The sequence below is a fragment of the Zootoca vivipara genome, chromosome 12, assembly GCF_965207765.1.
Source record: "Zootoca vivipara chromosome 12, rZooViv2.hap1.1, whole genome shotgun sequence".
Taxonomy (NCBI): Eukaryota; Metazoa; Chordata; class Lepidosauria; order Squamata; family Lacertidae; genus Zootoca; species Zootoca vivipara.
Genome location: NC_142595.1, coordinates 51,495,307 through 51,519,284, shown reverse-complemented (window position 1 = coordinate 51,519,284; position 23,978 = coordinate 51,495,307). Strand labels below are relative to the sequence as shown.

At 50.5% G+C, this 23,978-nt stretch overlaps 1 protein-coding gene across 1 annotated transcript in view; it reads right to left on the bottom strand.

Annotated features, from left to right (window-relative positions):
* Positions 1–7,142, bottom strand: part of FGF11 (fibroblast growth factor 11) — a 42,476-nt gene extending 35,334 nt beyond the window's left edge. The window contains exon 1 of the mRNA XM_035135703.3: positions 6,848–7,142. Within this exon, the coding sequence (XP_034991594.1) occupies positions 6,848–7,040 (193 nt within the window). The 5' untranslated portion in view covers positions 7,041–7,142. The remainder of the gene's footprint in view (positions 1–6,847) is intronic.
* Positions 7,143–23,978: the final 16,836 nt, after the last annotated feature.

Genomic DNA, 23,978 nt, shown 5'->3' with positions numbered 1-23,978 from the left:
GCCACACTCCTTGGTAGCAAATTCCACTGCCGAACAGCTCTTACTGTCAGGAAGTTCTTCCTAATGTTTAGGTGGAATCTTCTTTCTTGTAGCTTGAATCCATTGCTCCGTGTCCGCTTCTCTGGAGCAGCAGAAAACAACCTTTCTCCCTGTTTCTATTTCTTTCCACTTATCTGCGGAAGGTGTTCTACACGATTCCTTCCCTCGCACATTTTTTTCTTTACAACAATCAAGGTGACCGCCTTATAATGTGTATTTGATGTCTCTGTGTGCTGGAGATCAAATGTGGGAGAAGCTTTTTGTCCCTACTCTCAGTGGAGAAATGTTGGGAGGCAATGGGACTTTTCGTAACATGGCACCCTGACCCTGTCCAAGGCCGTGACTGGACCGTCTCAATTCGGCGGCGCCTCGGTTCGTCGCCCTGTGGCAGGGGAACCACCAGCAGCACTCTGCATCTGGTGCCGAGTGCGAATTCTGAAGCCCAGCCTCTTCTGCAGGTTCAGGAAGGGGCAGAGAAGTCCAAAGGCTGGATATGGGTGCCTGAACAACAAATGGCAGAGGCAGAGTTATATATACACACCCACTCAAAAATACACATGTACCATAGAATCTTGAGAGCTGCAAGGGACCCTCAAGGGTCATCCAGTCCAACCCCGAGCAATGCAGGAATCTCAGCTGAAGCATCCATGACAGATGGCCCTCCAACTTCTGCTTAAAAACCTCCAAGGAAGGAGAGACCATAATCTCCCGAGGGAGACCGTTCCACAGCCGAACACATCTCACTGTCAGAAATTTCTTCCTTGTGCCAAGTTAGAACATCCTTTCTCGTTACGTGAAGCCATGGGTTCGAGTCCTACGCTCCAGAGCAGGAGAAAACAAGCTTGCTTCCTCTTCCGTGGGACAGCCCTTGAGATATTTGAAGATGGCTCTCATGTCTCCTCCCGGTCTCCTCTTTTCCTGGCTAAACATCCCCAGCACCTTCAACTGTTCCTCATCAGGCTTGGTTTCTTGGTCATCTTGGTCATCTTGGTCGTTGAAATAACCACATTGCCTCCCTCTGCTCCCCCACTAGCCCCTGCCTCCCTTTGCCTTTAAGGTCTCCCTTGTGCTGCTTTTCGGATTGTAAGCCTGTTGGGGCAGGGACCGTCCCCTCGTTTTTTAAGTTTTCATTTTTGCAAAACGCCACATGCTGCTCCTGAGCTCGGGTCCTGCCGGAGGTTTTCCCATAGTATGTATTTTGCGAATTTATTAAATTCGTACGCCGCCCTTTGTCCGCAGATCTCTGGCCGGTTCACCACACAAAAATACGAGATAAATAATAATAATAGGGGAATAAAGGCCACAAACTGTCCCTTCCCCACTCCTACCCACTGGAAATCTTATTCCAGCAACCTGTGGTTGGGTTTTAGCAGGCTATTGCCTGCATCGTATCAAGCACATCTTTGCCAGCAATGAGGACTAGTGACTTGCACATCCTCCAAGTGTCCCGATTTTCCTGGGACAGTTCTGGAATTACAGAAGTGGGTGCATGCTCTGGTTATCTCCCGCCTGGACTACTGCAATGCGCTCTACGTGGGGCTACCTTTGAAGGTGACTCGGAAACTACAACTAATCCAGAATGCGGCAGCTAGACTGGTGGCTGGGAGCGGCCGCCGAGACTACATAACACTGGTCTTGAAAGATCTACATTGGCTCCCAGTACGTTTCCGAGCACAATTCAAAGTGTTGGTGCTGACCTTTAAAACCCTAAATGGCCTTGGTCCAGTATACCTGAAGGAGCGTCTCCACCTCCATCATTCTGCCCAGACACTGAGGTCCAGCATCGAGGGCCTTCTAGCAGTTCCCTCGTTGCGAGAAGCCAAGTTGCAGGGAACCAGGCAGAGGGCCTTCTCGGTGGTGGCGCCTGCCCTGTGGAACGCCCTCCCAACAGATGTCAAAGAGGAAAACAACTACTGTACCAGACTTTTAGAAGACATCTGAAGGCAGTCCTGTTCAGGGAGGCTTTTAATGTTTAATAGATTATTGTGTTTTATTTTTCTGTTGGAAGCCACCCAGAGTGGCTAGGGAATCCCAGCCAGATGGGCGGGGTATAAATAATAAATTATTATTATTATTATTATTATTATTATTATTATTATTATTATGCTATTCTAGGTTGCATCAACAGAAGCCTAGTGTCCAGATCAAGAGAAGTCACAGTCCCCCTTATTCTGCCTTGGTCAGATGGATCACACTTGGAATACAGTGTCCAGTTCTGGGCGCCCCAATTTAAGAAGGATGTCGACAAGATGGAACACATAGAGGAGGGGGACCAAGGTGATAAAAGGACCGGAAACCAAGCCGTATGAAGAATGGTTGAAGGAATTGGGTATCTTTAGCCTGCTAAAGTGGAGACTGAGAGGAGATAGGTTAGCGTCTTCACATGGAGGCTAGGACCCAAACCAGTGGGTTCAAGTGACAAGAAAGGAGATTCCAGCTAAATATCGGGAACAACTTTCTGACGGCAAGAGCTGCTCGACAGTGGAACGGTCTCCCTCGGAAGGTGATGGACTCTCCTTCGTCGGAGGTTTTTAAGCAGAGATTGGATGGCCGCCTGTCGTGTATGATCTAGTTGAGATTCCTGCAATGCAGGGGGTTGGACTAGATGACCCTCGGGGTCCCTTCTACAATTCTACGATTCTACGATTCCTGCTAGGATGCACGTCTTTATGCTGGCTCTTGACACGCGAGGTGCATGTTTTTAAGATGCACCATCTTAAATGGTGTTTAATATTGTGCTTTGATGCCCTGGGACCTTGGGGTGAAGGGCAGGCAATTAGTAATAATAACCATTTCCCATTTTTGCAAAATGTCTGCTGCACGGCTGGCTGTCTTTTTGAAAAATTAATCCCTCTTTGTGGTTTTAACCCTTGTTTTAATGATGAGTTGCACGCACCCACGAAGGCCCCTTCCGCATCTCAGAGGCGGGGTGCAAAGGTTTTAAGATAGAAGACGTGCAATTAAACAAAGGACACCTTTTAAAAGAAGAAGAGGAAAGATAATGAGAAAAGCAAGATGCTCATCTCCCACAAAGTTCCATGGCGAGATCCGCGGTTCCTCGAAGTGGAGGCCCGCATTGCCTGTCACTCTGTCATTCGGCAAGACATTTGAAGGACAAAATTGGAGGGAGGGGAGGGGGCTTAAGGGTGGTGGAGGGGAGCTAGCGACTCTCTCTCTTCTTTGGCTGTTGTAATTCCCCATAAAATGCCTCTCTCTCTCTCTCTCTCTCTCTCTCTCTCTCTCTCTCTCTCTCTCTCTCTCTCTCGTTCTCTTTCTGTCTCTCTTTTCCTTGTGTTGTGTTTCGAAATCCACCCTTTTCCAAAGAGGAACGCAGTGACTTGTCAAATGTGTGCAGCCGGGTGGGGTGGGGTTCGGGGGAAAACAGCCACAGGAATCCGGCCTTTCCTTGGAGAGGAATCGATAACTTTGGGGAGAAACGGCAAGTTCCGGCCCAAGATATCTGTGGGGTGTCCCAGGCGGACCCTCGCTATTGGCACAGCCCCACGGGCATCAAAACGGGGGGCACGGCCCTGCGAAACAGAGCAGAACGATGCAAGAGATAGTCAGACCTCTTCGTCCTGCCAAAGCTTAGCTCTGCGGTTCCGTTTTGCGATTTCTAATATCATTTCCCCCCCGGGGCAGATTTTCACACCTCAACCCGGCCGGGTGCAATTTGGAGAAGGGGCGCAAACGTCCCACCTAAGGCACCCAGGAAACACCGCAAACTAGGGGTCACCGGGGCATGCCGATTTTGAGGGGTGGAACGCTCTCGATCGCGCGCCCATTAATGTGGACAAGAATCCTCGAGTCGACGCTTGTCTTCAGAGGCCACCATGACTGGTAAACTCCCTTGAGCAACACAGCCTTAAACCATCTCAAGCAGGCATCCCCAAACTGCGGCCCTCCAGATGTTTTGGCCTACAACTCCCATGATCCCTAGCTAGCAGGACCAATGGTCAGGGAACATGGGAATTGTAGTCCAAAACATCTGGAGGGCCAAAGTTTGGGGGTGCCTGATCTCAAGCGTCAAATTCCTGCTTAACCATCTGCCTGGAAGGAAGTCCCATTCAACTTACTTCCGATTAAAGCCCAGCCGTTTTGGGATTCTCAAACTTTCGGGTGTTTTTCTCCTTCCTCCCCACAACGTCTAAAACGCCTTATGGCACAGTAATTCGCTTTAGCGGAAAGCACAATCCATTCAGCCCTTTTGAGTGTCGTTGAGGGGCTACACCCTCGGAGAGCCATCACGTTCAGGAGCCCAGATCAATATGGCTATTACAATCTGGAAGTAGGGGGCGAGGCAGGGAGACAGATCAGGCCTCTGGCCCCTGAGATCATCCAGTCAGGCCCGCTGCAATGCAGAGCTTGCCTCCCAAATCTTTTGCCTTCCCACTGGCTGGCCTAGGAAGCGACCTGATCCTAAATCGGACCACCGGGGAGGGTTCCTCTCTAGCTCCATGCTGGCTGCGCTGACTGGCAGCAGTAGCTCTCTGGGGTTTCAGGCAGCCCTACCTGGAGATGCTGGCAGGATCTGAACCCGGCACCTTTCCGAGTGTGGAATTCGGGCCCTGCCACCGAGCCCCTTTCCACATCAAGCCCGGTGGATTCATTCCTCTTCTCGATTCCTCTTCTCAAGCTTTTGAAATAGAAATTAAGGGATGTGGCCGCCCACTGTAGCCACTAGGGAAGACAGCCTGTAGGACCACCCGCTTCCCCTCGCCCCCTCCCTGGGGGTTAGCATCCTTCCTGAACAGGCCAGGAACAAGAGGTCTACATAGACATGACCACTTAGGCTAATAATAAGCCTTAATTATAATCCCCCATCCCGGCACAATTAGGTATCGTTTTGAGAATAAGCAAATATGGGATTTCACATTTGGGCGTGATAAAACCCTCGGATTTCAGGACTCGCCGGCGGCACCAGCTGTGTTTTCATTTAGAGACCTTTAAAATTAATGGGCTATCTCTTTTTTAAAAAAGCCATAAAACCCCAAACGGGGTGTCGTTCCATAATCTACAGAGCATCGCGTCTCGTTTATTTGAATTTCCACACCGGGTCCTGCTGTTAAAAGCCTTGGAACCAGGCGCCTCGATCGAAAAGCCGGACAGGGCCTCTGACCATGCGAGGAGTGCTGCAAACCCAGGAATCTCCTCTAAGTCTGGATATTGGCCCTTTTATTTCAGACAGGTGGTTTCAGGGAGACATTTTTGGACCACAGCTCCCATCACCCTTGACCATTGGTCACGCTGGTTGGAGTGGGTGGGGGGACAGGAGTATGGTGACCCGAACAGGCGGGCCACAAATGTCCCCCACCGCTGAGGTTTGCAGGCCCCGACTTGGTGAGAGGCCTCCCCCCCCCCCCAGCCATGCAAGCTTCAGAAACGGCTGCAAATAAATTGTTACTACGGATTCAAAAGCCTGCTAACTTTCCTCAGGCAGGGAAGACGAACTAAAAGATCGATCCTTCCGAAGACTCGACAAGAGGAAGCAGGCATCCCTGTTAAACATTTCCAGGCAGGAAAGAGTTTGATGAAGTTTAAGCTGCAAAAATCAGTGCTGAAATTATTTTTATTTCTTCAAAATTACCCACCCACCCCCTTTGCAGGGACTCGTTCATACATTCCACCGTCCCGTACGCAGTTGTCTGTATAAACTTGCCTACTATTTATTTCCAGCTTCAGATTGACTAGTTAAAAATAAAATGAATTTGTACTTATTTTCAGCCAACAGGGGGCCAACCGGACACCCCACTCCATAAGAAGCCCCTCCAGGGTGCATCTGATATTTGTGGGTTTATACATTCAATACGTGCCTCTTCTACCTAAGTTCCTAGTCCTCAAGAGACTGAACAGGCCTTTTCCTGCAGCGATGAGTCCCACAGCTATCCAAGAGGTCACAGAAACAGAAGATCGCCCCATTGCAGAGCAGCGCCCCCTACTGATGACCCAGAGGAGACAAAGCTTCCATCAAGCCGCATAACCAACGCCCCCTGCAGGCGACCTATGGAAGCACAAGGTCGGTATAAACCTGCCCCCGAGGCCCAGCGCCTCCTGCTGTTGAACCCAGGGCCCTGCAACTCACAAAGGACGGTCCGTATTTACAACAAATGTGTGAAGCCGTCGACCCCGGGATATATATTTGGGATGCCGCCCAAAACAGAATCCCTCCCCTCTGCCCCGCCACAAGCTGTCTGCATTAACTGCAATGGAACGGTGCCCCCTGCTGTTGACCTCCAGGCACTGCACTGTGCAGATAACACACCTCAACAGCAAATTTTGGGGAACGAGAGTCCTGTCGCCACAGGGCTTTGGGACAGAAGAACACACTCACCACCTTGGCATTTGCATCACACACCTGTCCAGAGCCTTGGCCCAGCCAGCTCAACCTTGCCAGCACTGGCCGGCAGCACCTCTCCAGGATTTCAAGCCAGGATTTGTGCCTGGAGATGACCGAACCCTGCCACCTTCTGCACTCCAAGCAGGTGCTCTGCCGCCGAGCTACCCTTCATTTACAAACCAAGCCAAGATTCTAGACCTCAGGGCTCCCCCCCCCCAAAGACCTAGGGAAGACAGGACCAGATAACTCAGCATCGCCTACAACAGCTGGCAGAAGTTCTCCAGGATTTCCAGACCCGGGCGGGCAGCATCCTTCTACACTCGGAGCAGTCGCTCTCCCGCTGAGCCACAACCCAGGACCCACCTAGTAGTGCCCGCCCGCCCCTCCTCCGGAGAGATCCAGGATCCGGGACCACCTCTCCGCAGGGGATGGAGGGGGGGGGTCGGATAAGGTGGGGAGAGGGCGACTTACCGGGCGTTTTCTCCAGCCGCCCCTTTCTCCCCCCGCACAGTCTGACTTTGGAGATTAAAATGAGCAGTTGTTTCTGGCATAAAGACTTGGTCCCTCGGGGGCAAACCTTTCTCTGCGTGGAGACGGGCCGGCCGGTTGGCTGGTCGCGGATCTCCCGTTTCTGCCGGATCAGGGAGCTGGCTAAGGCGGCCATGCCTGCCCCATCCGGAGGCGAGCAGGACTAGGGGGGCGAGCGAGGGGTGTTGGGGGGCGAGGGGGGCGCCCCCTTCCTCTCTCTCTCCCCTCCTCTCCTTCCACGCCCTCCCGGCGGCGGCAGGTCAAGGCGTCCCGGCGAAGAAGCGCTGCGGATCCCGCCGCTCTCCGGACGGACGGCGCGGCTGGCAATCCGACGGGGCGACTGGTTCGAGCCCCGGGAGCGGTTCAAAAAAAGGGGGGGCAATAAAAAAACAAAGCCTGGGTATCTTCTCTTCTTTTTAGGGTGACTCCAAGGTGGAGGTCGCCTCTCTCCTCCGGGGCAGCCCCGGGAAAAGGGCGCCCCCCTCCGAAAGAGAGGGGGGTCCCTGCCGACGGCTGGCTCTCCCTCTCGTGCTAGGACTAGATCCCATGACGGATCCCTCGCCGCCGCCGCCGCCGCCGGAGTGCCGTCTCCATCCCGGCTTCCGCTGCGCTTGGAGGGAGGGAGGGGGGCGGGGAGGAGACCCCGGTGTCCTTCAGAGCTTCAGAGGTTAATTATGTGTGGAGAGGGAGGGAGGGAGGGAGAAGCCCAGGGGGTGGGGGTGGGCAGAGAGAGAGAGAGAGAGAGAGAGAGAGAGAGAGAGAGAGAGAGAGAGAGAGAGAGAGAGAGAGAGAGAGAGAGAGAGAGAGAGAGATCCTGGATCGGGGTGGAGAGGGGGGGGGAGTTGTCGATCTGGGTGTGTTATAAGGGATAGACGGAGGAGAAGAGAGCAGAAAAGGGAGGGGTGGGGGAGGGAGGGAGGGATTCTGTCACACACCCGTGACAAAGCTGGGGGGGGGAGAGATAGTCCCCCGGTCTGTTAGGCACCCTTGGGCGTGGGGGGGGCGTGGAAGGGGAGAAAGTCTTTATCGTCCAGGGAGGAGGGGCAGGTGATGGGGGGGGGAAGGTGCCCCTTTCTGTCTGCGGAAGGAAGCCGGGATACTCCCCCCCCCCAGAAGAATTAATTGAAATTAATCCGTAGCGATTGGAGACGGGTGGTGGTGGTGTCAGTGTCTGGGGTTTGGACGCCCATCGTTATGGGTGTGGGTGGGTTTAATGGGGGGAGGCACGGGGGGACACCCCAAAAGCGCGAGACGGAAGGGTTTCCCTCGCCCCCCCCCCCCCCGCTGTGGGGTGAAGCTCCAGATCGGAATAAAATCTCCGTAAGGGTCGCGCTGACTTTGGGAAGGGTCCCTGAAGGGGTGGTGGTGTCCCTGCCTCAATAGGGGTCTTGGGGTGGAAGGGGGTCGTGCAAGGACTCAGCACACGCGACACGTGCGCCCCCTCCCCCCCGCCCCCCAAAACACCCATTGCACCGCCTGGTGGCGCCTCCCATGTGGGTCAGCGCGGAATTGCGATCAGCGCCCCCTGCAGGCGCCGCGCCGCAACTCCCGTTTCACGATAGGAGAGGAGAGGGCGCCCCCGCTAGAGGAGGGTCGTATCCGCACCGCGCATTGAATGCGCGTTTGGAACACGTGTAGAGCACGCTTGGCTTCTGCCCCGCCCTTCTCAGAAGAATCCTGGGGGCTGTAGTTTACCTTTCAGGGAGCTACAATTCCTAGCACCCCCTTTGCAAACTACAGTTCCCAGGGTTCTGCGGGAGAAGCTGTAAATGCGTGTTAGATGCGAGCAAGGGTGTGTGTGTTTTTTGGTGCTTAAGAGTGTCGGGTTACTAGAACCAGGGAGAAACCAGGGTTCAAATTCCGACTCGCCTACGAATGAAGATCCCTTAGAGGCACCTCTCAGCCTAACCTACCTCGCAGGGTTGTTTGTGGGGATAAATTAATGCCTCGTACAACAAAGGGGAATCTGAGGATGTGCAGAGTGGCTTTGTCTCAGCTGGGCATGGAGAACAGGCATGGGCATGGAGATCCAGTCCAACCCCCTGCCAAGCAGGAAACACCACCAAAGCATTCTTGCCATATGTCTGTCAAGCCTCTGCTTAAAGACCTCCAAAGAAGGAGACTCCACCACACCTCTTGGCAGCAAATTCCACTGTTGAACAGCTCTTACTGTCAATAAGTTCTTCCTAATGCTTAGGTGGAATCTTCTTTCTTGTAGTTTGAATCCATTGCTCCGTGTCCGCTTCTCTGGAGCAGCAGAAAACAACCTTTCTCCCTCCTCTATATGACATCCTTTCATATATTTGAAATATATAAAACATGACTTCCCTTGAACCTCTCCTTTCTCTGCCTCAGTTTCCCTCCTGCTCAATGGGAACAATTGCTACCCATCACAAGCAACATAACCACCGTAACAAACAAAAACAATAACCCCGCTCCCACAGTAATTTTTTTTTAAAATGAAGGCCTAAGCAAGGAGCCCCTGAGCAGGTGCAGAGTTCCATTCAAATCCCCACCGAGCCTGTTCCCCATATGTCTCTTGCCATCACTTCCAGAAAAGAGAGGAGGGAGCCAAAAGGTGTGGTTTCTGGAACGGATTTGATCTCAGCAACACTTTAGGATTGTGTGTGTGTGTGTGTGTGTGTGTGTACAAATTAACCGCACCGCACGCCCCTTAAATCACAGGCCTCCCGGCTGTGTTTGCCAGAGGCGAAGAGAGAGAGAGAGCCTTTACAGATCGATGGAACTGGGACAAGGACTAATGGATGCATATTCCCACCCTGGGAGCAGTCAATAGACATGGAAATTATGGAATCTCTCATCAGGGAGCTATAGGTCTTCAACAGGGGGGAGAGGGAGGCGGAGGCGGAAGGGGGGGGCGCCTGTTCCCCTGCAGAGCCAAAAAAAAGACACCCTCTGCTTCTCAATCCATCTCCCACCACCATGTTTGGAATGGGGGGAGGGAACAAAACTATGGGGCAGTGAGAGGTTAGGAAGACTGGGCAGGGCCCCCCCTTCACCTGGCTGCCCTTTGCCCCCTGCCCTGGATAAAATGGTGGAATTGTAGAGTTGGAAGGAAACTACCCCCCCCCCTGGTCATCTAGCCCAGGGCCAGATTTAGGTTAATAATAATAATAATAATAATTTTATTATTTATACCCCGCCCATCTGGCTGAGTCTCCCCAGCCACTCTGGGCGGCTCCCAATCGAATATTAAAACAATACAGCATTAAATTTTAAAAGCTTCCCTAAACAGGGCTGCCTTCAGATGTCTTCTAAAATTAAGATAGCTGCTTATTTCCTTGACAACTGGTGGAAGGACGTTCCACAGGGCGGGTGGTGCTGCTACCGAGAAGGCCCTCTTGTCTGGTTTGATGAGGCCCTAAGGCTACTGAAGGTAATGGGGCCCTTTATATGTCCAGCTGTCCTTTGTCAACCACAAATTGCCGCTGTTTTTCGTGTCGAAAATACGCTATGTGGTCATTTATGGACCTGATAGGTATCTCAAGCCATTTGCCCAGGTTGCCCTGCAACCGGTCCATGCAGAATGTAGGCACTCTATATATAGAAAGGAGAAAACCCGTGATATTTGAGGGAGCAGGCGAGCAGGCGGGGCCCATGACTTACATTTCGGAGCCTACACAACACAAAACACTGTCTTTTCGCCGGAGGAAGACACTCGACCTCTTGAGCTATGCCCCCAACCCACCAAGGAAGAGGCGTTGCTGTTTCCAAGATCATGTCCAGTTTACCACTGGTGTGCTAGGTGCTAGTGACTTAGATTGACAATGCCCTTTTGCAAACCTTTCTTTGCTAGACGCTGGTCGCCAGCGATTTGGCCGGTTGGTTCAGATCAATATCTGAAGCGCGGACGCACCAAACTCTGCTTTTTTGGCCTCCGAGCCTCCAAAACTCTGTTGCCTTCTCAGCCTTCGTGCCAACCCACAGTTGCTTCTCTTCTCCGCGAGGGGCTGGTTCAGAGTCCCCTCCCCCTCCCCCCCCAGCCAAACTGACCTTTCCCCTTCCCTCACAGAAAGCTGCTTTCGAGCATTCCGTTGACGGCACCAGAACCTTCCGTGACATCAGAGGAGCTCTGCGAATCGCTGAAGGGCGATTGCCAGAAGCAGACATCATATTAAAGATTGCAGTGAGGGTTTCCTGCCTATCATAAATAAGAGATTTCCTTTCATCCTCTGAGAATATAATGATTCCTAATTCCTGCTGCTCCCAGGAGCCAGCCCAAAGCCTATGAACAACTCTATTGTATCTTGGTCAGATTAGTTCTGGGCACCTTGGGAGTCTAGTTCTGGGCACCTCGATTTCAGAAGGAGATGGACCAGCTGGAAGGTGGGCAGAGTTTGGAACCCACACCTGATGAGGAACAGTTGAAGGAGGAGGGCATGTTTGGCATGGAGAAGATGTGCTAGCCATCTTCAAATATCTGAAGAGCTGCTGCCACTTGGGAAATGGAGCAAGCTGGTTTTCTGCTGATCTGGAGGGTAAAATCCGAACGGATGGATTCAAATGACAAGGAAGGAGATTCGGACGAAACATCAGGAAGAGCTTTCTGACATTGTTGTTGTTGTTTAGTCGTGTCCGACTCCTCGTGACCCCATGGACCAGAGCACGCCAGGCCCTCCTGTCTTCCACTGCCTCCCACAGTTTGGTCAAACTCATGTTCGTAGCTTTGAGAACACTGTCCCACCATCTCGTTCTCTGTCGTCCCCTTCTCCTAGTGCCCTCCATCTTTCACAACATCAGGGTCTTTTCCAGGGAGTCTTCTCTTCTCATGAGGTGGCCAAAGTATTGGAGCCTCAGCTTCAGGATCTGTCCTTCCAGTGAGCACTTGGGGCTGAATTCCTTCAGAATGGATAGGTTTTATCTTCTTGCAGTCCATGGGACTCTCAAGAGTCTCCTCCAGCACCATAATTCAAAAGCATCAATTCTTCGGCGATCAGCCTTCTTGATGGTCCAGCTCTCACTTCCATACATCACTACTGGGAAAACCATAGCTTTAACTATACGGACCTTTGTATGCAAGGTGATGTCTCTGCTTTTTAAGATGCTGTCTAGGTTTGCCATTGCTTTTCTTCCAAGAAGCAGGCGTCTTTTAATTTCTTTCTGACATTAAGAGCCGTCCAACATTGTAAGAGACTCCCTCGGTGGACTCTCCTTCCTTGGAGGCTTTTAAGGAGAGGTCGGATGGCCACCTGTCCTGGGGCTCCTTTAAGCTGCGATCCCTGCATTGCAGGGGTTGGGCTAGATGACCTTTGGGAACCCCTTCCAGCTCCGAAACTCTACAAGGTTCACCCTGCTTGCGAGGAGAAGAAAAGCCCCCTCGCGGGTTTCCTTCCTCTCTCGGAAAGCGGTGGGTGTGCCGTGCCTTGTGGGGCCTCTCTCTGCTGTGTGTGTGCCTTGTGGTTTTTTGGCCTCCCTTCCACACAACACACAGCATTAAAATTTCATACCGGTTTTTAAAAACAAACAGGAGAGGAGCAGAGCAACGGGGTTCTTATGTAATGCTGCTCAAATACTCCGGGATGGGTCCCTGTGCACACATGCATGTGTGTGTTTGCTGTGTTCTCCATGGGGTGAACTGTATCTAGGTGGGTGGGGGCACCCATCGCCTCCAGAGAGAGGAGAATCTCGCAGGGGAGGGGGGTTGCAGCTTGCAAACGCATTACGAAACAGTCCTGAACCGGAGGCAAGTGCAGAGGCCTCTTTATCCGTCAACACGAGGATTCCTGACCTCTCTCTCCCTCTCCCTCTCTCCCACAATTTGGGGGCATCTGGGGTTAGCCACGCTCACTGGAACTAACCTGCGGTTTTGGAGCCCCAGGACGAGACAGCACCCATTGAGCCCTATAGCTGGGCCGAGTGCCGCCTCCTGCTCCCACATTGGCCAACCTTTCTTTTTTTAAAAAAATGTATTTATTAAGAATTTTCTCAAACAACAAAACATACAAAAATATATATATATAAAATACCATACAAAGCAAGAAAAAAGAAAAAGGGGGAAAAAAGAAAAAATTCTAACAATCAAATCTTTTTCATAATTTCGTTATAGGACTTCCCCGATTCTCCCCATATTGGGGCCATTATAATAGCTAGATTAACAGTATTCAATATACAAGGTACCTCATATTTCAATTCTACTTTTCTCTCCTTTTATCCAATAATTCCAGTCTAACATTTCTATTTACCTTTCAATATATAATCCATAACTTTCCCTCGCCTTTATTTTTTGCGAGCAATGAATCATCCTTCAATTATTAACTCTTATATCATAAAACGTAATACATTTATAACAATAATAACTCCATCCCTCCTTCCACCCATTCCAGATTCCCTGGAGAATTCAGCGAATTCCGTAATTCAAACCAGTATCGGGTCTTCCATATCATCAGTCCATTAATTCCTCATATAATTCTTCTACCCCATTCCCACCCTTTCCCATATCCTCTTTCCAACTTTTTTGTACCACTCCTTCTGTTTCTCCCTCCCTCTATCTACCTCCCAACATCGTTTAGCCTTTTTCAATTTTTCCCCAAATATGCCCTGTACTCCCACATTGGCCAACCTTTCCCCCCCCAAGGGAAACCCGCAAGCAGGATCCGAACCCAAGACCCACACTCTCTTCCTGCTTTTCCCCAGCAACTGGCTGGAGGCAGAGCAGAACCATCCTGGCTCCTGGCCAGTGCTGGATTTACATACAGTGAGTGGTGCCTCGCAAGACGAATGCCCTGCAAGACGAATTTTTCGCGAGACGAATGCGTCTCGCCATCGGATGGTGACTTGCAAGACGAATTCGTTTTGCGAAAAAATCGTTTTGCGAATCGCGGTTTCCCGTAGGAATGCATTGGAATTCAATTAATGCATTCCTGTGGGCAAAAAAAGAAAGAAATACCAAAGAATTCCACGAGAAACCGCGATTCGCAAGACGAATTTTTCGCAAAACGAATTGACTCGCGGAACGAATTAAATTCGTCTTGCGAGGCACCACTTTATAAGCTAAAAAAGCTATATAGTCTAGGGCCCCACTCTTTTGGCCCCCCCCAAATGTAACAATGTACATTTCCAAAATATAAGATAAAAAAATAAATAAAATAAAACCTACATGCAGCAACAGTGTTTTGTAGGCTCCTAGGATGTAAGAAATGGGCCCCGTCTGCTAGCCTGCTCCCTAAAATATCACTGCTTTGCTCCTTTCTATATATAGGGTGCCTACATTCTGCATGTGCAAATGGCTTTCGATACCTATGAGGTCCATAAATGACCATACAGCATATATTCAACACAAAAAACCCGACAATTTGTTGTTGACAAAGGACAGCTAGACATATAAAGGGCCCTGTTACCTTCAATAGCTCAGGGCCTCATCAAACCTAAATCCGGCCCTGCTCGCAGCCATCGATAGCCTGACGAAATGGTCCACCAAGACAATGCCCTCACCTACAGTCTCCCATAGTGGCCTCCACCTCTAATCCTCTTTCAAAGCCATCCAAGCTGGTGGCCATCACTGCCTCCTGTGGCAGGGAGTTCCGCAGTTCAACTTTCTTTTCTCCGCCCTCAATCTCCCGACATTCAGCTTCAATGGAGTTCTGGTGTTACAAGAGGAGAATTTCTTTTTTTGTGCTGTCCGCTTGCTCCACACCGCAGCTGCCTGTCACAGATGCTCTGGTTGAGATTCTTGCATTGCAGGGGGTTGGACTAGATGACCCTCAGGGTCCCCGCCCCCCAATCTAAAACTCTATGATTATTATTTTTCTCTTGGGGCCATGGCGAGGGGGTGGACTAGATGTCCCCCGGGGTCCCTTCCAACGGATAGACGATATGACAACACTCACAACTTAGGAGCGGACCGACGTAGACTTTCTCTGGACAAATGCATAGACATTTGGAACGAGTTTCCACGCAACGTCATAGGCCATTAATAACCCTGCTAGGACGACATTTATTTCTTTACAGTAATATGTGGACGTGTAATTGATTGCACTTATTGTATATACTGCATTTTTGTATTTTTCTTTCTCACACCCTTTCCCCCCTCTTGTAAGTGAAGCTCAATAAAATATCAACCCCCCCCCCAAAAAAAGTCTACAGTGCCACGATTAAAGAGATTAAAATAGGCACGAGCAGTGCTTTTTTTTCTTTAAACTTTTCTTTAGGGTTACTCTCATTTTCTAATTTTTTAAAATCATAGAATCATAGAGTTGGAAGAGACCACAAGGGCCATCCAGTCCAACCCCCTGCCAAGCAGGAAACACCATCAAAGCATTCTTGACATATGCCTGTCAAGCCTCCGCTTAAAGACCTCCAAAGAAGGAGACTCCAACGCACTCCTTGGCAGCAAATTCCACTGCCGAACAGCTCTTACTGTCAGGAAGTTCTTCCTAATGTTGAGGTGGAATCTTCTTCCTTGAAGTTTTAATAAAATTCGTAGAATCATAGAGTTGGAAGAGACCACAAGGGCCATCCAGTCCAACCCCCTGCCAAGCAGGAAACACCATCAAAGCATTCTTGACATATGCCTGTCAAGCCTCCGCTTAAAGACCTCCAAAGAAGGAGACCCCACCGCACTCCTTGGCAGCAAATTCCACTGCCGAACAGCTCTTACTGTCAGGACGTTCTTCCTAATGTTTAGGTGGAATCTTCTTCCTTGAAGTTTTAATAAAATTCGGCTTTATTATCGGCATAGATTCCTACCAAATATATATTCTCTCCCTGAATTTTAATTGGAACTATTATCATTCTCCCTTCTTTGTCTTTTTTAATCAGTCTGGGCTCTAGTGCATCTTTTCCCCACCCATATTGAAATACTGCCCCACAATGGGGCCAGACTTAGATTCACAAAATGTTTAGGGGTATGTGCATCCCTCCTGTGTCCCCCCCAGGAAAAAAAGCAGTGGGTACAAGCCTTTCTAAATACCGCAGGTTGGAAACAGGGCCTATGGCCGCTCTCAACACCTGTATTTCTGGACGGCTTGTATCTCAAGAAACCTTAGAGGAGCACAGCCATTCATGTGACGGCAGGCAGGCCAGGCAGTGAATTATGCAAAGGGAAGGCTTCTTCCCTCCCTGCCCGCCTGCTTGGGTGACAAACCAGGTCTTCTCCACCCCAAAGAAACTCCCGCTCCATCTCTGCCTCTCTCTCTCTCTCTCTGTCTCTCTCCAAGGCCTCAGCCCCACAGCGCAGGCTCATTAAATTCTCACACACGGATGCTCCTCTCGCATGAGGCAGGGGACAGGGCTGGTGAAGGCAGCTGGTTCACCCCCAAACCGCTTTGCCCAGGGCCTGTGGTGACATTTGGCGGGCGGCAGAGGAGGTGGGCGAGCGGCAGAGAAACACATGGCTGCCCCGCATCCCGGGAATCATAGAATCATAGAGTTGGAAGAGACCACAAGGGCCATCCAGTCCAACCCCCTGCCAAGCAGGAAACACCATCAAAGCATTCTTGACATATGCCTGTCAAGTCTCTGCTTAAAGACCTCCAAAGGAGGAGACTCCACCACACTCCTTGGCAGCAAATTCCACTGCCGAACAGCTCTTACTGTCAGGAAGTTCTTCCTAATGTTGAGGTGGAATCTTCTTTCTTGTAGTTTGAATCCATTGCTCCATGTCCGCTTCTCTGGAGCAGCAGAAAACAACCTTTCTCCCTCCTCCATATGACATCCTTTCATATATTTGAACATAGCTATCATATCACCCCTTAACCTTCTCTTCTCCAGGCTAAACATACCCAGGAGTCGAGGAAAGAAAGTCTCTTTCGGATTCCATCTCTCTGCTATTATTCACGACGAACTCTCTTATTAGTTCAGCCCGCCGCGCCCCCCCCCAGCCTCCTGGAGAAAGAGCGCTCGGTTTGAGCACCAGCGCCTCTGAGCATGTGCAGAGCGCTTTTTTCTGGGGGGAGGGAGCGAAGGATTTTTTGGTCAATGCCGTTTCCTAACGTGCACAAAACGAGAGGGCCGTTATGGCGACGGAGGAAAGTTTAAAGGCAAAAAGCGAATGCAGAATGAGTAGAGTTGCACATGGCTCAAAAAGCAAAAGAATATCTGATTATCAGGGTGCCACTGAAATTCAAAATGCCTATGTCCTCCTCTGGTCATCAGAAGAAAATTCCAGTGTCGAGAATTTGGCGTCTCGCTCTTCATTTCTCTCCTCTCCCCTCCGCGTTCCTTTTCCTTTTGTGCCATGACTTTTTAAGACCGCCAGCCTAATCCTTTAATCTGCTGACCTGGAGATTCAAGCCTCCTCTCTGCCACCTGGAGGTTGGCTGTCCAACCTGGAGACTTCAGATCTGACAACGCTAGAAGCCGCCGAGAAGGCCCAAAGCTGAACAGAGGACCCAGGAGTCCAAGCCCTTTCCAGAAGAGTGAGCGACTGAAGAGGCACTTAAAGCGGGAGAAGACAGCTCTCTGGATAGCTGTAATTAATGGGTGCGCCTATCAAATTTTCATAAGTGTTTCTGTTCGCTGACAGCTCCCTGTCCGGTGGCCAAGGGCTATTGGCTCAGCCCCAGCCAAGACAGGGACGTGAAGGTGGCTACTGCCCCCTGATGGCCAAAGTGGGAACTGCATGTATTGGGAGGGCCTGTGAGTGGGGCTCTGGCGGACACCTGAACCCCGAAACCTGATGCGTAGAGCGGGGCCATAGACTGAACCACCCAAAATGGAGAAGTTTCCATAGGTTTGAAGCTAACTGACGCTTGCAGCCTTTCTCAACGTAAGAACATAAGGCGAACCCTTCTGGATCAGGCCAGGGCCCCATCTAAATCCTGCATCCTGTTCCCACAGGGGCCACATGCCCCATAGAACCTAGGAATCCAGATAGACTGCTTCTGGAACTGGAGGTTCCACAAGGGCACCAGAAGAGCCTGCCGGATCAGGCCAGTGGCCCATTTAGGCCAGCTTCCTCCTCTAATAGTGGCCAAGCAGGTGCCCCAAAGGAAAGCAGCAAGCAGGATTCGAATGCAAGAACCCCCTCCCTTCCTGTGGTTTCCAGCAACTGGGATTCAGAAGCATCGCTGCCGCAGACAGCGGAGGCAGGGCAGAGTTGAGCCGGCTAGGAGCCCTCAAAAGCCCTCTCCTCCTCTGTGAATTGTCCAGTCCCTTCCTCCTGTGGCAGGGAGTTCCACAGCTTAAAAATGTGCTGCATGAAGAAGGAGGGCTTCCTTTTACCTGCCCCGAATCGTCCAACGCTCAGCTTCGTTGGGTGACCAAAAGTTATAGCGTTTCCTTACTCTAGCTCCTAGGACAGGAGTAGACAATTGCAGTCCAAGGTGGTCTCTATGACCAGTTGAACTCGGCCCAGGCCACACCCCTTCGGCTCAGGCCACGCCCCTCACCAGCCTCTCTTCGCACCCTCCTTGGCCTGAAAGCCTCCATTTACAGAGGCAGTCTACCTCCGAGTGTCAAGATGCTGGGGGAGCCAGTGGAGAGCCCTGCTTGTGAGCCTTCCTGAGCTGTCCACCGTCAGAAGCAGGATACTGGGTTTTGCCATCCTTTACTGTGATCAATTGGGTCTGTGTTCCAGACCCAGCGGCTATAAACAGCTGTCCCCAACTCCTGCAAGAAAAAAAAACCCCAACACCATCTCCTCTCCACCCAGAGCAGTTTCATGATCGATAGCTGGGGAGGGGGGCCTTAATTTTTCTACGCACTTACCCCGAAACACCCCCTTCCTCCCCAGAGGCCTTTCCAGAGGTTCCCGGGACCTGTTATGCAAAGAGCTCCGTGCGAGGCAATGAAATCCATTAGCGGAATAATGGGCCACATTCAACGTTTACGTTCCTTCTATAAAACCCTCATTTTCTCTCTCCCTCTCTCGCTCTCCGATAATAAATAATAAAGATTTCTTTTTTTAAAGAAAGCTTTTCGCAGCTCTGGCCTCTTCCAAGGCAATTTGCTAATTGCCTAGACAGAACTCCCTGGCTTGGCACTGCAATATCTCAGCCTGCCAGGGGGTCAGGGCCTGCGGGGAGAGCTATAATTTAGAAAGCCCCCCCCCCACCAGGTAAGGAATCCCCCCTCCCCAAACGTAGTGGGTTCAGGGGTCCTGTTGCAAAAAAACCTGCATCTTTGATCAGACAAGGTGGAGTTTGGGAAAAACTTCGACACGGTTTGCATTTAAAGTCAAGCCCACCCGATTCACACTTTCTGAGAAAAATATAGGAGCCATCCTTTGGAAAACTGCATTTTCTGAATTTTGCAGTGTGATTTCCCCGGCTTCTTAAGACTGCACAGACCAGGGCGACGTGGGCTTAGAAATGAACGTGAAAATAGCATGCAAGATGCGTTATAGGTGTGTGGGGGGGTGGGCAAAGGTTGCATAGGCAAAATTGTGTATTTTCAACAAAATTGTGTATATTCAGAAGAAACCCACACTTAAATTCTGACGAATATTCACGGTGACTCTTTAAAACACAATCTGTATAAGAACACAGTAAGAACCTGCTGGATCAGAGCAAGGGCGTCTCTTGTCCAGCATCTTGTTCTCACAGTGGCCAACCGGATGTCCACAAGCAGGATCCCGCAAGCAGGATTCGAACACAAGACCGCTCTCCCCTCCTGCGGTTTCCAGCAACCGGCATTCAGAAGCATCACGTCCTCCAACTGTGGAGGCAGAACGCAGCCATCCTGGCTAGGAGCCACCGATAGCACTCTCCTCCTCCTCCACGAATTTGCCCAATCCTCTTTTAAAGGATTTGTAACTGGCCGGCTGACCGAACCCAAAGGGTGCTCATCAATGGCTCCTCTTCATCCTGGAGAGAAGTGACTAGTGGGGTGCCACAGGGTTCTGTCTTGGGCCCAGTCTTATTCAACATCTTCATCAATGACTTGGATGATGGGCTTGAGGGCATCCTGAGCAAGTTTGCAGATGACACCAAATTGGGAGGGGTGGCTAATACCCCAGAGGACAGGATCACACTTCAAAATGACCTTAACAGATTAGACAACTGGGCCAAAGCAAACAAGATGAATTTTAACAGGGAGAAATGTAAAGTACTACACTTGGGCAAAAAAAATAAAATAAAGGCACAAATACAGGATGGGAGACACCTGGCTTGAGAGCAGTACATGTGAAAAGGATCTAGGAGTCTTGGTAGACCACAAACTTGACATGAGTCAACAGTGTGATGCAGCAGCTAAAAAAGCCAATGCAATTCTGGGCTGCATCAATAGGAGTATAGCATCTAGATCAAGGGAAGTAATAGTACCACTGTATTCTGCTCTGGTCAGACCTCACCTGGAGTACTGTGTCCAGTTCTGGGCACCACAGTTCAAGAAGGATACTAACAAGCTGGAACATGTCCAGAGGAGGGCAACCAAAATGGTCAAAGGCCTGGAAAAGATGCCTTATGAGGAACGGCTTAGGGAGCTGGGTATGTTTAGCCCGGAGAAGAGAAGGTTAAGGGGGTGATATGATAGCCATGTTCAAATATATAAAAGGATGTCATATAGAGGAGGGAGAAAGGTTGTTTTCTGCTGCTCCAGAGAAGCGGACACGGAGCAATGGATTCAAACTACAAGAAACAAGATTCCACCTAAACATTAGGAAGAACTTCCTGACAGTAAGAGCTGCTCGACAGTGGAATTTGCTGCCAAGAAGTGTGGTGGAGTCTCCTTCTTTGGAGGCCTTTAAGCGGAGGCTTGACAGCCATATGCCAAGAACGCTTTGGTGGTGTTTCCTGCTTGCCAGGGGGTTGGACTGGATGGCCCTTGTGGTCTCTTCCAACTCTATGATTCTATGAAGCCATCCAGGTTAGTGGCCATCGCTGCCTCTTGTGGCAGGGAGTTCCGCAGTTGAACTCTGCGCTGTACGATGGAGAAATTCCTTGTCTCGGTTCCGAACCTTCTAGCGTTTGGTTCCTTTGTGTATCCCCACGTTCTGTTGTTATGGGAGAAGGAGGAACACTTTTCTCGGCCCAGGCATAATTTCGTCAACCGCTACCCTCTCGCCTCGCCCTCCCCTTTTCTCCAAAATAAAAAGGACCCTCCCTTTGAATCATCTGGGTTTCCTCTCTCCTAAACCCTTTCCCCCAAACTCTGCAATGTGGAGGAGACTGGGAAAAGGAAAATCGGATTTGCTCATCCCTAGGTGTGTGTGTTAGCGGGAGGCCAGGTTTGGGAACTGCCTCCCCAGCTTGCCCTTCATTAATTCCGATTCCCAGGTCTAATATTTATTTTCTGCAGCGGTTGCTGAATCAGGGACATGCGAATCCCGGGAAAGAGATGCCATAAATTTCAAGCGGCGGCTGGCTTTGATCTTGTGGCTTCCCTCTGTCTCTCATCTCTCTCCCCCCCCCACCCCTTATGATGCGGCTGATTTTTTTTGGGGGGGGGAGGGCAGGTGGAGGTTAACCTCTGTGAGTTTCCTTATTAAGCTGCTTCCCCCTACTGGCGATGATGTCGAACTGAGGCCTGCGGTGCCATTCATTATTCCAGGGCAGGCCCCAAATAAATCCCTTGTTATTCTAGACCACGTCCAAATTTGCTCAGAATTTAAGCCTCTCTTCTGCCTCGATTGATTTGGGGTGGGGAGAGGAGAAAGACGCTCTTCCCTCTTTCGTCACTCTAAAACTCAGGAGTCACCCGGCGAACTTGACGGACAGGGCGGTCAAAAGGAAGCTCTTAATCACGCCGCTAATTGGCTTATTAATTAATTAGCGAGATGCGTGGCTGGTCACTGGCTTAAGCAGCGCTTGCAAATGAGATTAGGCGAATTCTTGGAAAGGGAAATTCTCTGCAAGGGCCAATCGCACCATCATGCAATTTAAAAGCGCACAACTTGCTCCCCAGAATCCTGGGAACTGTAGTTTGCCCCCGCACCGAGCTAGAATTCCCAGCGCCCTTAACAAAACTACGGTTCCCAGGATGCTTTGCGGCGAGCCGTGTGCCTCGAATGGACTTTGAATTGTTTGGCGTTTTAGCTTCTGAAGCAAAGGTGCCTGTGGATCTTAAACTAGGATATACAACAGAAAATGATATTTGGAATTTATTGGACTCCGTTATGTTTATGTAGAAAAGGACTGCGCTGCATTGCAGGGGTTGGACTAGGTGACAGTAATAGACAGTAAAAAGGATAATGCTTATTTGAAACGCATGTTTTTTGGCAGTGTTCTAGGCTTACTAAGTTTTGGGAGAAAGCATTGGATTGTATAAAAGTGACTGTGCAGAAAAAAGTTAAAATTCTCAAAGGAAAATATTCTTTTGAATTACGTCCCTTCTACATAGAATTTGAGAACTGGACACTGTAAATGGATTTTTCGTGCCAAAATACTGATATCGATGCACTGGAAAGATACACCTGTTAGTCAACGGACTGAATATATGACAACGCTTGCGATCTGTGAATGAATCGCTTACAGACATAGAGTTTGTATGGAGAAGTAGAACGACATTCATAAAAAATAAGTTGTTGTTGTTGTTGAAAAACAAAAACGCAAAATAAATCGCAAAAACAGGCAGACCTCAGCGTAACACTCAAATTGGGAGTGTAACACTTTAAAGGAGCACCTTGGCTTCCGAAAAAAGTTCACCAACCGGAACACTTACTTCTGGGTTTGAGAACCAAGGTAAAGGCAAAGGGACCCCTGACCATTAGGTCCAGTCGTGACCGACTCTGGGGTTGCAGCGCTCATCTCGCGTTATTGGCCAAAGGAGCCAGCGTACAGCTTCCAGGTCATGTGGCCATCATGACAAAGCCGCTTCTGGCGAGCCAGAGCAGCACACGGAAATGCCGTTTACCTTCCCGCTGGAGTGGTACCTATTTATCTACTTGCACTTTGACGTGCTTTCGAACTGCTAGGTTGGCAGGAGCAGGGACCGAACAATGGGAGCTCAGCCCATCGTGGGGATTCGAACCGCCGACCTTCTGATCGGCAAGCCCTAGGCTCTGTGGTTTAACCCACAGCGCCACCCGCGTCCCCTGAGAACCAAGGTAGCACTGTACAAAAAATACAAAAACAACACCGGATACCAGTCGCCAGAAGCCGCAGGAGGGGAGAGCGCTCCTGTGCTTGGATCCTGCTTGCAAGTTTCCCATGGGGGGGGGATCTGGTTGGCCCCCCACCAAGTGAAAACAGAATGCATGACTCGATGATGGTGTAGTGGTAAAGAGTGGTAGACTCATAATCTGGGGAACTGGGTTCGCCTCTGCTCCTCCACATGCAGCTGCTGGGTGACCTTGGGCTAATCACACTTCCTTGAAGTCTCTCAGCCCCACTCACCTCAGCAGAGTGTTTGTTGTGGAGGAGGAAGGAAAAGGAGAATGTTAGCCGCTTTGAGACTCCTTAGGGTAGTGATAAAGCGGGATATCAAATCCAAACTCTTCTTCTTCTTCTTCTTCTTCTTCTTCTTCTTCTTCTTCTTCTTCTTCTTCTTCTTCTTCTTCTTCTTCTTCTTCTTCTTCTTCTTCTTCTTCTTCGATGGGCCCCCTTTGGCCTGATCCAGCAGGCTCTGTTCTTAAATCGTAGTCAGAAGCAAATAGCCAAAGCCATCAGCACATGCAAATCTTGTGTCCTCTTTTTCCTGGCGATGCTTAATAAGGACTCCCCTTTCTGCCACCGCCGCCATCTGGCTGGGATGCGGCCAGCTCTGGGGAGGAGCAGGCGGCGGCGGCAGCTGCTTCGAAGGCCCCAGTCACTTTCATAACCAGCCCCGTTAAGCTGCAATTGGTCGAGTGTTTTAATTTCCCACTTTTCCCTCTTCCGAGAGCCAGGACATCTCGGCTCGCCCGGATTTCGATCAGCCTCCCGGGGTCAAAACTCTCTCTCTCTCTCTCTCTTTTCGGGAAGGGTGCCAAAAAGGGGGCTTTAAAGATTAGCGCTGACATGACGGATTTGAGAGTCGTTCGGAAGACGGCGGCAAGGCCAGAAGGGCGAATGAGGCAGGGCCTACACCTCCCCAAAAAGGGTGGGTGGGGGGCAGTAGCACAGCACCCACCATTCCCCCCCTCACCCACATTTTGCAGCTGGGGAGGGCGAGCAGAGGCAAGACTCTGCAGGAGGGGGAATTTTCGCCTGCTGCAGATTCTCCCCTGGCTTTGGGAGGGACAAGCTGCACCCACAGA